This window comes from Panicum hallii, chromosome 8, assembly GCF_002211085.1.
Source record: "Panicum hallii strain FIL2 chromosome 8, PHallii_v3.1, whole genome shotgun sequence".
Lineage (NCBI taxonomy): Eukaryota > Viridiplantae > Streptophyta > Magnoliopsida > Poales > Poaceae > Panicum > Panicum hallii.
Genome location: NC_038049.1, coordinates 43,130,300 through 43,141,827, shown reverse-complemented (window position 1 = coordinate 43,141,827; position 11,528 = coordinate 43,130,300). Strand labels below are relative to the sequence as shown.

The following is an 11,528-nucleotide window of genomic DNA, read 5'->3' as shown; positions in this document are numbered from 1 at the left end:
TCCTCCATATTTTCAATTTATAATAAAAGAAACCGAAGCGGCGAGACGAGCTGAACAGATCTGAGGCGGTTCATTGATCACAAGCTCATGCTGCTCTCAGTTTCAGTTTCATTTACAGATAACCAGCTCTCGGTTCTGCCTGGCAAAATAAAGTCTCAGGCAGGCGCACATCAAAAGCCTGAAACCAGCAGGTTGCGTCATCTGACTTCTGGTACTGCACGATCGGTGCCTAGAAAGGCCAGTGGCAGTCTCAGGAGTCAGAGAGGTAGCAGCCGGTGTGTTGGCTGTTCATCACATCAGTGCCTTCCAATCCGTAATAAATCAGAGATTCAGAGAGGTAGCTACAGCTGCCTTCCTGCTGCTGCCGTTGGACACGTTGTCCGCTCAGATCCTTCGCTGCAAACCTGCACCGGGAGCAAGGCGGCGGCGGCGGCGGGACGGCGACGAGGTACCACCTTGTGGCAGCGCGCAGCCGTCGTAGCCGGCCGTCTCCATGCCCGTGGCCCCGGACGCTTCGACCCAGAACGGATCGCGAGCGCTTCTCTGGTTAGCTGGTCTTGAACGATGAACCGGCGAGGTTTCCGGGGTCCTCGAGGGCCGGCGGGCACTCGCCGACGAGGCATCGCTGCTAGGGTGATAATGGTGCAGGGTGGTTGCCAGGCATTGAGCCGGGATTGGTGGTCGAGGTGGGGCTTCGAGACCCCGCCGTGGAGGACGACGGCGGCGACGGCAATCGGGCGGAGGAGCGGACCACGGACAGGGGGGTATTTGAAAATATCTAGGGGGCTAAATGAAAATAATCGGATCGCGATTACTAATCGCGATCCGATTTAGGGGGTTATTTGTAAATTTAAGGGGTTCACATGAAAATAAACGGATCCAAATCAGGGTTTTTTTGCAAATGTTTCGTCCTGCCATGGAAGCCGGCGAGGCCTCACGCGCCGCGGCCTCCGCTCGCTTCGCCGCTCGGCGTGCACTACGCATGCCTCCGCCGTCAGGATCACGCGCCCGCCCAACGCGCGTCCCCCGCGGCAGCGCCGTCGCGGCGGCGGGCCCGTGTGCTCTGTTCTCCACAGCGACTGCCCGTGCCCGCCCGCCGCGCTTGAGCTGCCGCACGGCCGGCTCCGCCGCTCCTCGTCGCCTCTCTCTCAACTCCACGCGCGCTGAGGCGCCGATTCTGCTGGCGAGGTACGCACGTCTGATACCCAACGCCGTCGTCTCCGCTCGTTTGATTCTGTGCCCTGGCGTGTCACTGGTGGGTGCGCACTAGATGCTCGCCGCTTTGCCTGCAAGGAAGCAATGCTCAGAAAGCCTGCCCGGCGTTGCAAATTTCCTGAGGCTCACACAAACCACACATCATAATCATGCATCAAGGATTGCTCTCCTGCTTCATCATGGATATGTGGTGACTGGTGAAGTGGTGAGTGGTGGTATGCATGATCTTCACACAAACAAAGCTTTAAATATGGATTCTACGGGCTGATCTATATATATAACCGCACGTAAACTCAAATAGCTAGCGCAGCTATTAACGAAAACAATGACTAGATCAGTCCACCAGAAAGGGAGACGTGATGAATGAGAATGACTTTTTTTTTGTTGGGACTCCTCACCATTCGTTTGGGATGTTGGAGGAAACCAACCAGAATGTTGCAGTGCTCTTGTCCTACTTTAAGGTACAGTCTGTCCTCTGTTGTTTATATGCTTAACAGCTAAGACCCATCCCGCATTATGTTGTGCTGTGCTCTAACCAGATTTTTTTTACTGATCACTCTCCTTTAGATCATCTCACTAATGAAGAAATTGCAGTCTGCTGCCGCCCTGGCTAGTAAACCCGGTATTTTGATTCGAATTCTATGCAGTATATTGAGGACAATATGGAGGTAGGGGGTTTCTTTGGGGATGTAGAAATTGTCCCTTGTTAATACTGGGCACAGCGATAGAATTAAAGCTCGAATCAGTGAATTAGTAGAGTTGTAGTTCAGTTGGTTTGGCATATGCTATGGACAGTGAGGTGCCTGTGATAACCCCATCGATTTGCCGCATGTGTTGATATGTGTGAGTATGTGTACATGTGGTTGTGTGCCTATGTGTGATCGTTTTCATCTATACTATGCTCCTAAATAATAAAATATGTTGTCATAATTTTGTTCCTAACATATTTTTTTGTCTTGCTGAACCTCCATGTATCTATTGTCAAAATTATGTCCCTAGCCCAAGTTCAGTTTCTATATTGTTACCTATGAAAAAAAAGTCTCTTTTTTATCTTGTTCAATGGTGTAAGGATGAATTTAAATATAATGCAAAATCAGAGGGGCTTAGCTACTGTGGCCAATATATTATATCTTTAATATCAATACCCTTTTTATTTCAGTATATTGGTAGCCAGTACAATCATATATGCAACGGTAGCAACGATTCAACGGTTCCGTTCAATTTCTCAGATGGTGGTATCTCCCAGCAGCAACAGTCGATGTTACGCGGCTCAACACACTCACCTCCCTTGGGATAGCCGATCCTCTTGCACCACGCATTGCAATTGGGCTGGATCTGCAGGCACTGTGCCTGGCACATACCGTATTTCACGGCCTCCCCTGCAAGCACCATCCATGGAGTCACTGCCAGTCCAAACAATACCACTTTCTTCCTTTTACCAAGAATGGAACTGATTTTGATACATACTGTCTAGATCCTTGGCAGACTTATTAGGTAGAGAAAGACAACTCACCAGTGGGAAACAAGAGAACAATCATGGTTACCGCAACCAAGAGGATCTTGCGGACATCAGAAGATAATTTTGCCTCCATCCTGTTGTTCTAGATATATGGAAATGGCTGAAAATGGTTTGAGTGAGGCCTTCTACTGTGGTCGTATGGAGACACGGCATATATAGTACACCAGGATGAATGAAGAATGAGTATGCAGGATATGGCTGGATATCAATGCAATTGATTTGCGTATATCTTGAATTCTAGATACTGTAGCTATGATGGATTTACCTGTATTACTAGCTCCCTCTAGGATAGATTTACGCGTATTAATTCCTCCCTTTCATTGTAGCATAACGCTCAATGCTTACTGTTTGATTACCAAAAATACAACTAGAAATCAAAGTTTGTAGTGGTGTAATTGAATGGTAGCAATCAATTTTATCTATTTTTCATCAAAACTTAATAGTAGGGTAATTTGTACTGCATCTGAATGAACAAATAGTTTTTGGTGGAGATTGAAACAGGAGGATCAAGAAAAAAGGTTTAAAAACTATATTTAAGGTATGATTGGATCTCCTCTCATGGAGATTATAGGAATCAAATAAAATTATCGCATCCAAACACCTCATTTGAAGATTATAATAATCAAACCACCTGGATTATAAGAATCTCACTATCTCGTTGAACCCTAATACTTGGAGATTATTTGGAGAGAGGAGGGGGGGGGCATAAACAACATTTATTAAGGGCATAATCTATAGATTATAATCTACTCCCTCCGTCTCATAAAGAGTGCAATCTAAGATTTTTTATTCACACATTTCATTGGTGGCGTGAAATGATCCCCATGCCCTTATTTATTGGTCATATGCAACTAACCTGGATTCCTAAAATCACTGCTAGAAGTTAATTTTAGTATGCAAATCAAATCTGACCACTTAAGTCAGTAGTTGCGGGAAATAAGGGATGGGATGATGATAACTTGGGCACCCTGTGATCCAATTCCTATAATTTTTCAAATGTGAGGACTGTATTTTTCATGGGATGGAATACCTAGGATTGGATTGACGTCCAAAATCCAATCGTGGGAATCCAATTGAAGTCCAACTAAAGCCAGGCATAGATCCAGTCCAATCCTAATAATCAGCCTCTGACATCTAATCCAATCCAATCCTACTCCACTTAATCCAAATCCATCCAATATAATCCAAAATTCAAGCATAAGCCAAGCACGGCACATTAACAGAATAATTGTGTGTTTGTGCCCATACTTGTCACTGTTTCACTTCAAAGAGCGAGAAAAAGGAGGAGTTTGCCTAGTTGACTTGAGTCGGCAAGAGTTGTGTGGACTGTTTTGTTCGCCACTATGTCAGAAAGTCCAAAGAAGATGCCCTAAAAGAGTTGCGTATGAAAGTCTTAGAGAACTGGCTATCCATGGAGAACTCTGTATCTTTTATCAAGTCGATGATTGAGCAACCGACCAGGTAGCAGCATCGTCGCAACCTCCTTCATCTTTTATCAACATTGCCACAGCTTAATTTTTTCCATCCATCACTACTGGTCTCCACACACTGTTCCATTCTGGTCGGTTCTCTGCAGAGAGGGGAGTAGGGGACGACCTGCCATGAAGGGAGAAAGAAGGGTGCCTCTGTTCTTCCTGGAGAAAATATGGTTCCCAAGGATTTTTAGAGCATCCCCTGTGTGGAAATAGAAAATGAGTTTCGCAAGGTAGAATGACTCCTCTCACAATTGAAACACGTTGTATGTACTAGTTTCTCAATGTTTATTTGTTCGTATCAATTCTCTATTTTCGAGTAAGGGTAACTGGGAATACGTGAATTGAAACGTTCCTATTTTACTATGGTTTCTGGTACTAGCATTTTTTTTTGCGTTCACTGTTCTTAATGACATCAAGAGTCTAGAGTATCCATGGACCAGAAGATCTTTTGTTTCACAACCAAACCATGAAGAGCTTTTAGGAAGTGGGTGCATTACTTACAGGAAGATAACTCATAGATAGCTAGCAGTATAGCATGTTGCTCTCCTCACACAAATATTGTGCCCATGACTTGCGGCATAATGTGTAAGTAAGCTCACATAAAAGAATGGTTGTAAGAAGTTAAAGCGATAACTTCGAGCTCCTCATTGGAATTGCATGCTCAACATGTATTTCAACTTGGGGCGGCTATGCACATATAAAAGGATCTCAAAAGAAGAGCGACCAAGAAAGAAAGGAGATAATATTCCATGCTATACAACTTTCGGTTCCAGGTGCATTGAGATATTAGAGAAAACCAAAACCGAAATGCCGACAGGTCAATTACCTCTAGGAGTTCCACACCATATTTGTGCATGTTGGCTACATGATACAGCTTATTGTAGTTGGGGAATCTGCCATAGAGGAATCGAAAAGGACACCCTGTTTCCCAACAAACACAATGGCCAAGACAGCAGATCCTTTCCTCCCATAACTGTGATGTGTGTTGTATCCACAAAATACGCACCCATAACTGCTCTCATACTATGTCTCATTTATGATTTGGTTTTGTCATGCAATGGTCTCAAGAGTATGGAGAATAGATAAACATCCAGATTTTTCACCAAATCTGTTGAATATGATCTGAATTCTAATGTATCTTGTGGTGATACCTGGAGAGCCCACAATTCGGGTTTTATGATTAGTGGATTTGTTTTTTATTTAAATGCAGTCAGCTTGTTCCGCCCTATAAATTCATGTTGTAAGCCGCACGGGAAGAAGAAACCGCTCATTGTATACCCTGCGTTGTAAAACTCACATTATAGTGAAGATTGCCAATTGGCGCCAGTGGTTTTCCTGCAAGAGTTTTCCATATAAAAATTATATCTCGTGTTCAATCTTGTTTTCATATTATTTGCTAATAAAATCCTCATTAATTTACTTCTGTTTTCTGCTTACCACCCCAAAAGCTTTTTATTCCACATGCAGGAATCCATGCATGACCAGCATTTCATCAACCAAACAAGCAGCAGCAGTCCATCCCAACGAGAGAAAACATTGTTGCTGGACGGCTTGCGACATATTCCGCCGTTGGCATAGCCCGAATTCTTCACCAGCCATTCCTCACTACTTGAAGAAGAGTTCATCCACCATAACAGGTGGTTTATGTTCATTCAGTCATTAACTCCTTGACACTTGTTCAGAGCACGAGAATTCTACAAGGTCACAACACATGAAACAGAGTCAGTTTCGCAAGTGTTGGAAGAAAAACTCTTTATTTCAAACAGGGCTCAAATCCTAAATTGACAACATGACCTAGAAGTATAGTAGTATAATCTATTTCCAAACAGCAACTGAGGGACGTAGCGGAGGAAAGGTGGGCAACAACCATTACACCAATGAGAAGCCGTATCTTGTAAATGTATAGTAAAAACTATGCACCTAGAAAAACCAAAACAACTAATAATTTAGGATGGATGGAGTATGCAATAACAGAACCACTTGTTGCCATCTCTGGTAACCCTGATTCTACTTGACTTAATAGAAGTGTAGGGTAATCAACTAGTAGAAATGGACGCACTGGAGCCTTTTCTTGCAGTACTATAACCATATATTGAGACACGTGATAAGACTACTGTCAATCACTTTATGTGTCCCACAGTTTCTTGACCAATAGGGCCCAATGTCAGTGTGTCAAAGGACCAAACCAAACATACTCCCCATTCAACCCTTCTATCACTGACATGTGAGCCCTAGTGATCAACAAAGCGTTGTAGGCCAAAGAAAAAGCACTTACGAAAAAACAGAGTCCGAACAGAGTCTCACCATCCTTTTCTGATGGGAGCCGTTAGAAACAAAAAACAAATCTGGGGGCCGAATAGCATTTGCTGCTGGGTCTTTGCTAAACAAGAGTTCTCAGGAAAATAGCCAAACAAATCCGTTAGTGCTGCAAATTCCTCACAAGATTCTCATTTATTTTTGCTTTCCTAGAAATAGCCATATTCGTGTGATGAGGAAATTTTCGTCACGCAAAACAGCAGCATTTCTCAGGGACATTGCTCTCTGTTCGTCCACCTGGACCTAACAAAACATTGCTGCGGCCTGAGTAGATGCAGTTGCCTCCTTTGTACTGCAAGTCCCTGCACACCATGTTGCAGTCCATGTAGATGGAGCACTTCCCCACGCATACCCCTTCCCCTGCATTCGCATCATGCAATTTTCATTGCTTCAGTAACTGGTTACTCTGGACTTGTTTTGGATTCAAGAATTTTACATAAACAGATCAATGCTAGTTTGTAGGAACTACAAGGTTTGCCCAGAGATCAAGAGAGGGAAAGACTAAAGAGAGTCAGATATGATACCAGTTGCGCAAAGGATGGCGGCGATGGTTAGAGTGATGAGAATGATCCTGGAAACAACGGAACAAACCTCTTTTGGCTCCACCCCAACCTCCGTTTTCCGATACCAACGCTCCACTACTCTCACAGCCAGAGATCCCGTCGCCGGTGCTCGTACGAATCTTGTAGAGCTCAGAGCTCACGACGCATAAGCCCTCCGGTGACCACTCTGCTGCTAGAGGCCGTATATATATCAGGTGAACATGGATAAATGTCTCTCCTTTCCGCGTCTACAGCTAGTACTAGTGGAGGCCAATCAAGAGAGGAAATGCGAAGAAATAACTCACCTTTCCTTGTGGGTGGCGACCCGCTGTTCTGCCGGACGCTCTCTGATGGCGGAGTCGCGCGTCGAGGACGTAGCCTGTCCTTCCACGGAGTTTGCAGCTGCTCCTTCACCGGCGATCCCGTCATGCCCTCCACCGGCACTCCCTCCGGTGGATCCTTCGGCGCCGACCTCTTGCGCTTACGGCCCCTCAGCAGCTGCTTCTTCTCCAGTGACGCCTCCGGCGGCTCGTCCGGAGGTCCCATGGCGAGGTGGCTCAAAGGGCCTAGACCTCGAGGTGGCTCAAAGGGACTGTGAGCTCGAGGTGCCAGCAGGGGCGGAGGTGCCTTCTATGCCTGCATCTCCATGCTGGCCACCATGGTTGCTTGTTCGAGCTGCTAGCAGGAAGAAGAAAGGAACGCTTCAGAAGAAAGGAGCTGCTTGTTCAGGCTGTTTGGTTCGCTGCCCATACCTGAGTCCTTGCCTAGACAAGTTGTTTGTGTGAGTTGCCCAACGGGCAAAGTGCTTGAACAATTGCATTTCTTGCAATTAAATCTATAAATCAAGATCCATACTGCTTATATTTGGTGCTAAAAACTTTATTGACACATGGGGTCCACATGTCATAATCACGAACAATATGACCTCAACATTGTTCATGTATTTTGGCTTGGCTCCAATCCAAACCGTTGACTGAGACCTTTCACACTAGATGATCCTTTCACACTGGATAGGCCACCGGCGTATGTATATGTACCTCTATCATTCATCAATGCATTTAAGCATTGTTAGCTAAACACTCTTTCATGGTATCAGAAGAGGTTGTTTCCTGTGGCCACTCCACCACTTCCGCTTCCGCAACTAAACCCTAGCGCCGCCGACCCACACAACCGCCGTCCACGTGACGCCTGCGCCACTCGCCGCTTCCTCCCGCGCCGCTGATCCGCATCGCCGTTCCTCTCGACGGCCTTGCTCATCGCCGTCATACCCCTAGCGCCGCTCGCCGCTCCTCTCCGCGTCACCGACCCGCGCCGTCAACCCTCGACGCTCGCGCCACTTGTTGCTATGACGCCCGAAGACATCGCCGATCTGGAAAGTCTCCGCGCCGCCGAACTTGAACGCCTCCGGAGAGCCGAGGCTGACCGTCGTCAGGCGGAGGCCGATGCGCTTCGCCTCCGCCAGGCAGCCGAGGAGCAGGCACGCCTTGACGCTGAGCGTCGCCGGGAGGAGAAGGAGGCCACCTGTCACACCCTAAAATATTTAATTTTAGGATGTGACTATCTTTTACAATGTGTTCATCTATCAAAAGGATTTTCCGAGAATTTTAAAGATTTTTCTGGCAATTATTCTATTTATCCAAGAGCTAGATCCATTTTTTTTCTTGGAAAGCTCTAAAATTCTTTTTCATGAGTCCCAAATATTTTATTTGGAATCCTCGTGACCCAAATTACCTCCTGAGTTTTCTCGGAAATTTTTGGGATTCTTCCGGATATATTTTTCTTGGTTTGAAATATTTATCTGGACTTTTCTAGATTTATTTTAAACTTGAAAATATGTTATGGAAAATATTTCTATATTTTTTTTTTATTTTCATCGCAGTCAGACCGAGCCGTATCTTTGTTGTATATCCTTTTAACCTTATCCTCTCCGAATCATTAAGAAGTTCCATCGAGCTCCCGATCCTCTAACAGTTCTCCACGATCAGGTCATGCTCGAAAACGACGCCTCGTGGCTCGTCTTTTCCGACGATGTTCGATCACCATCAGATCCAGCGACTCGGCCCGATCTTTTCCTTGTCTTTTCGCGCTTCCGAATAAATGGTTCACATTTAACCAGCGCTGTCAGCTCGCTTTCCTGTTCAGCCTTCACCCGAGCTCGCGCTCGCAGCGCCGCCGCCGCTTGCGAGACCGTGCGCCCATGATAGAAGTCTCGAGCGCTGAGACTGCACGACCCTCCTGCTCGCAAGGCCGAGCGCCCGAACCGTTGCGCCCGTGCGACCTCCTTCTGCATCGCCCCCGAGTTCCTGCAGACAGTCGCTCCTTTCCCTGATCCTTCTCTACGACATCGCAGCCCCACCTGTCATCTTCTTTTCTGGTTTCGTTTTCTGTTCAGGCCCAACCTGCGCACGGGGACAGCTCGGACTCCCTGCACAGCACCCCTATAAAGGGCGAGCCAAAACCCTCGGACCTGTGCCCTACCCTACCTCTGTGCGCCGCCCCTACCCTTGCGCCGTGCGCCAGAGCGCCGCCTCGCCCCTGCTTATAAAATCCTCAGCCCCTGCGACATCCCTTTCTCTCTGTGCCCTAGCCCCTGCGTCCCTGTCGCACAGCCGCCGCCCTCGCGTCCCTGCGCGGCTAGCAGGTCGTCCCTCTGTCGCGTCGCATCTCCTGCAGCCGGCACCGCCGCGCGCCTCCGTGCCGTGCGTCGTCCCTGCCCGCTGTCGCCTTCCTCCTGTGCACCCACGGCCAGGCGTCTGAGCCCTGCTGCCCTGCGTGCCACCAGAATAGGACCACCGCCGCCATCAGTTTCCCCTGTTTCCTGTGCGCCGGGACTGCAGCGTCGCCTGTTGCCAACCACAGGACGCCGCCCCCTCTTCTAGCACCGCCCCTGCCCAGCCCTGCATGTCCACGACCACCAGGAACAGGAGCAGACGGTCAGGAACAGAAACAGACCCGCCCTTCATCTTCCTCCGCGAAATTCGATCTCTACGATGCATCCCCGGGGTAAGTTAGGTATGGAACGGAATCCCCTCGTCGTCCTCTTTCTTTTGCCCCGCTTCCCGCGACCTCTCGTGCCCTAAATCGACGGAAATCTGAGCTACAGTACCCGCCGCCACCATTGCTGCCTGATTTGAAGCTTTTACGATTTAGTCCCTGGAAGAAATCTGTAATTACCGTAAAAATTCCTGTGTCTTGCAAAAATTGTAGGAAACCCCCTATATCTTTTCCATCTTTTCAATCCAGCCCCACCATGGAATTTTTTTTTTCAGATCTAACCCTAATCTTTTCCTATTTTGCAAGCACTATTTTTTGTGTCTTGTATTTCTTTTCAGCTAACCCTTGAAGTCTATAGTTAATTGCGTATAGGTCCTTGCAGCGCTGTTTTACGCGTAGTTTCCGCGTTTTAGATCCGTTTCGATCCGTTCTTTTTGCGTTAGTCTTCTAAAACCCTAAGCTATCGTTTAGTAGCGTTGTTGTGCCGTATTTCCTGTTTTTAAAATAAATATCAATTTAATTTGAATAATATCCTCTCATCTAGTTTTCCGAAATAAAATCCAATTAAGTCTTTTCTCCGGTTTTCATAATTAATGTTATTTTGATTAATATCAACTTAAATGTGTTTGTAATTCAATTTGTTTAGTTCAACTCGAATCATAAAGTTATGCGTTTAGATGTTCTCACAAGTTTTCTTTTCTAATTAATTATTTAATTAGTGTAATTTATACATAGAGAATTGTATATAAAATTTGACTAAGTTCTACTTCGTCTTTATAAATGCAAATATAATATGAGTTAATTATAATTAGGGATATTCTCTTTTGAATATCTTTTATATTAGTCTTCTAAATTAAAATAAATGAAAGCCTATAGTTCTTTTATTTCGTTTATAATATAAATCTCCCGATAGCTGTATCTTTTCAACCCTAGCTCCGTTTTCCGCGTTCCTTTCGCCCTCGTGACCGTAGCAGCGAGCCTTATCCTTTAGTTCGCTCTTGTAAAGCTTTTCTTTTGTTTGTTGTATCTATTCTTAGTCGTTCTTGTTTGTTTGCTTGCTTGTATGTTTTGGGCCGTTGCTTGTGTGACGTTAGAAGGAGTGCGATCGAAGAACTTTGAAGATTTAGAGATTCAAGAACAAGAATTGAAGACTCTGAGCAGCTATTCTCTAAAAGAAAGGCAAGTGTTTCCTTGATCATGCTTTTGTCCTAATAATCACCATAAATATAACTTTTTCTTTATGCATGCATGTGTCTTAATTTTGATGGATCCTAATTAAGGATATGCCTAGTCTTTATGATCAATTTCTTGTCAACCTGGGTTTTATCTTTATTGTTGGGTAGCTATTGCTTAGTTGCTATAACTGGTTCCGGTTCGGGAATAATATATAACCATGATGGTGATAATGATGATGCTACACCTGTTTTATCCATGTTCATGCTCTTTGTGTTGTTAATCATAAGATTA

General features: G+C 45.7%; 1 protein-coding gene across 1 annotated transcript; it reads right to left on the bottom strand.

Annotated features, from left to right (window-relative positions):
* Positions 1 to 6,712: 6,712 nt before the first annotated feature.
* On the bottom strand, positions 6,713 to 7,736 carry LOC112872382. Its single transcript, XM_025935464.1, has 3 exons — positions 7,373 to 7,736; positions 7,117 to 7,257; positions 6,713 to 6,885 (listed from the first exon to the last, which is right to left on the bottom strand). Exons 1-3 carry the CDS (start codon positions 7,611 to 7,613, stop codon positions 6,713 to 6,715), a joined length of 555 nt encoding a protein of 184 aa, XP_025791249.1. The 5' UTR covers positions 7,614 to 7,736.
* Positions 7,737 to 11,528: the final 3,792 nt, after the last annotated feature.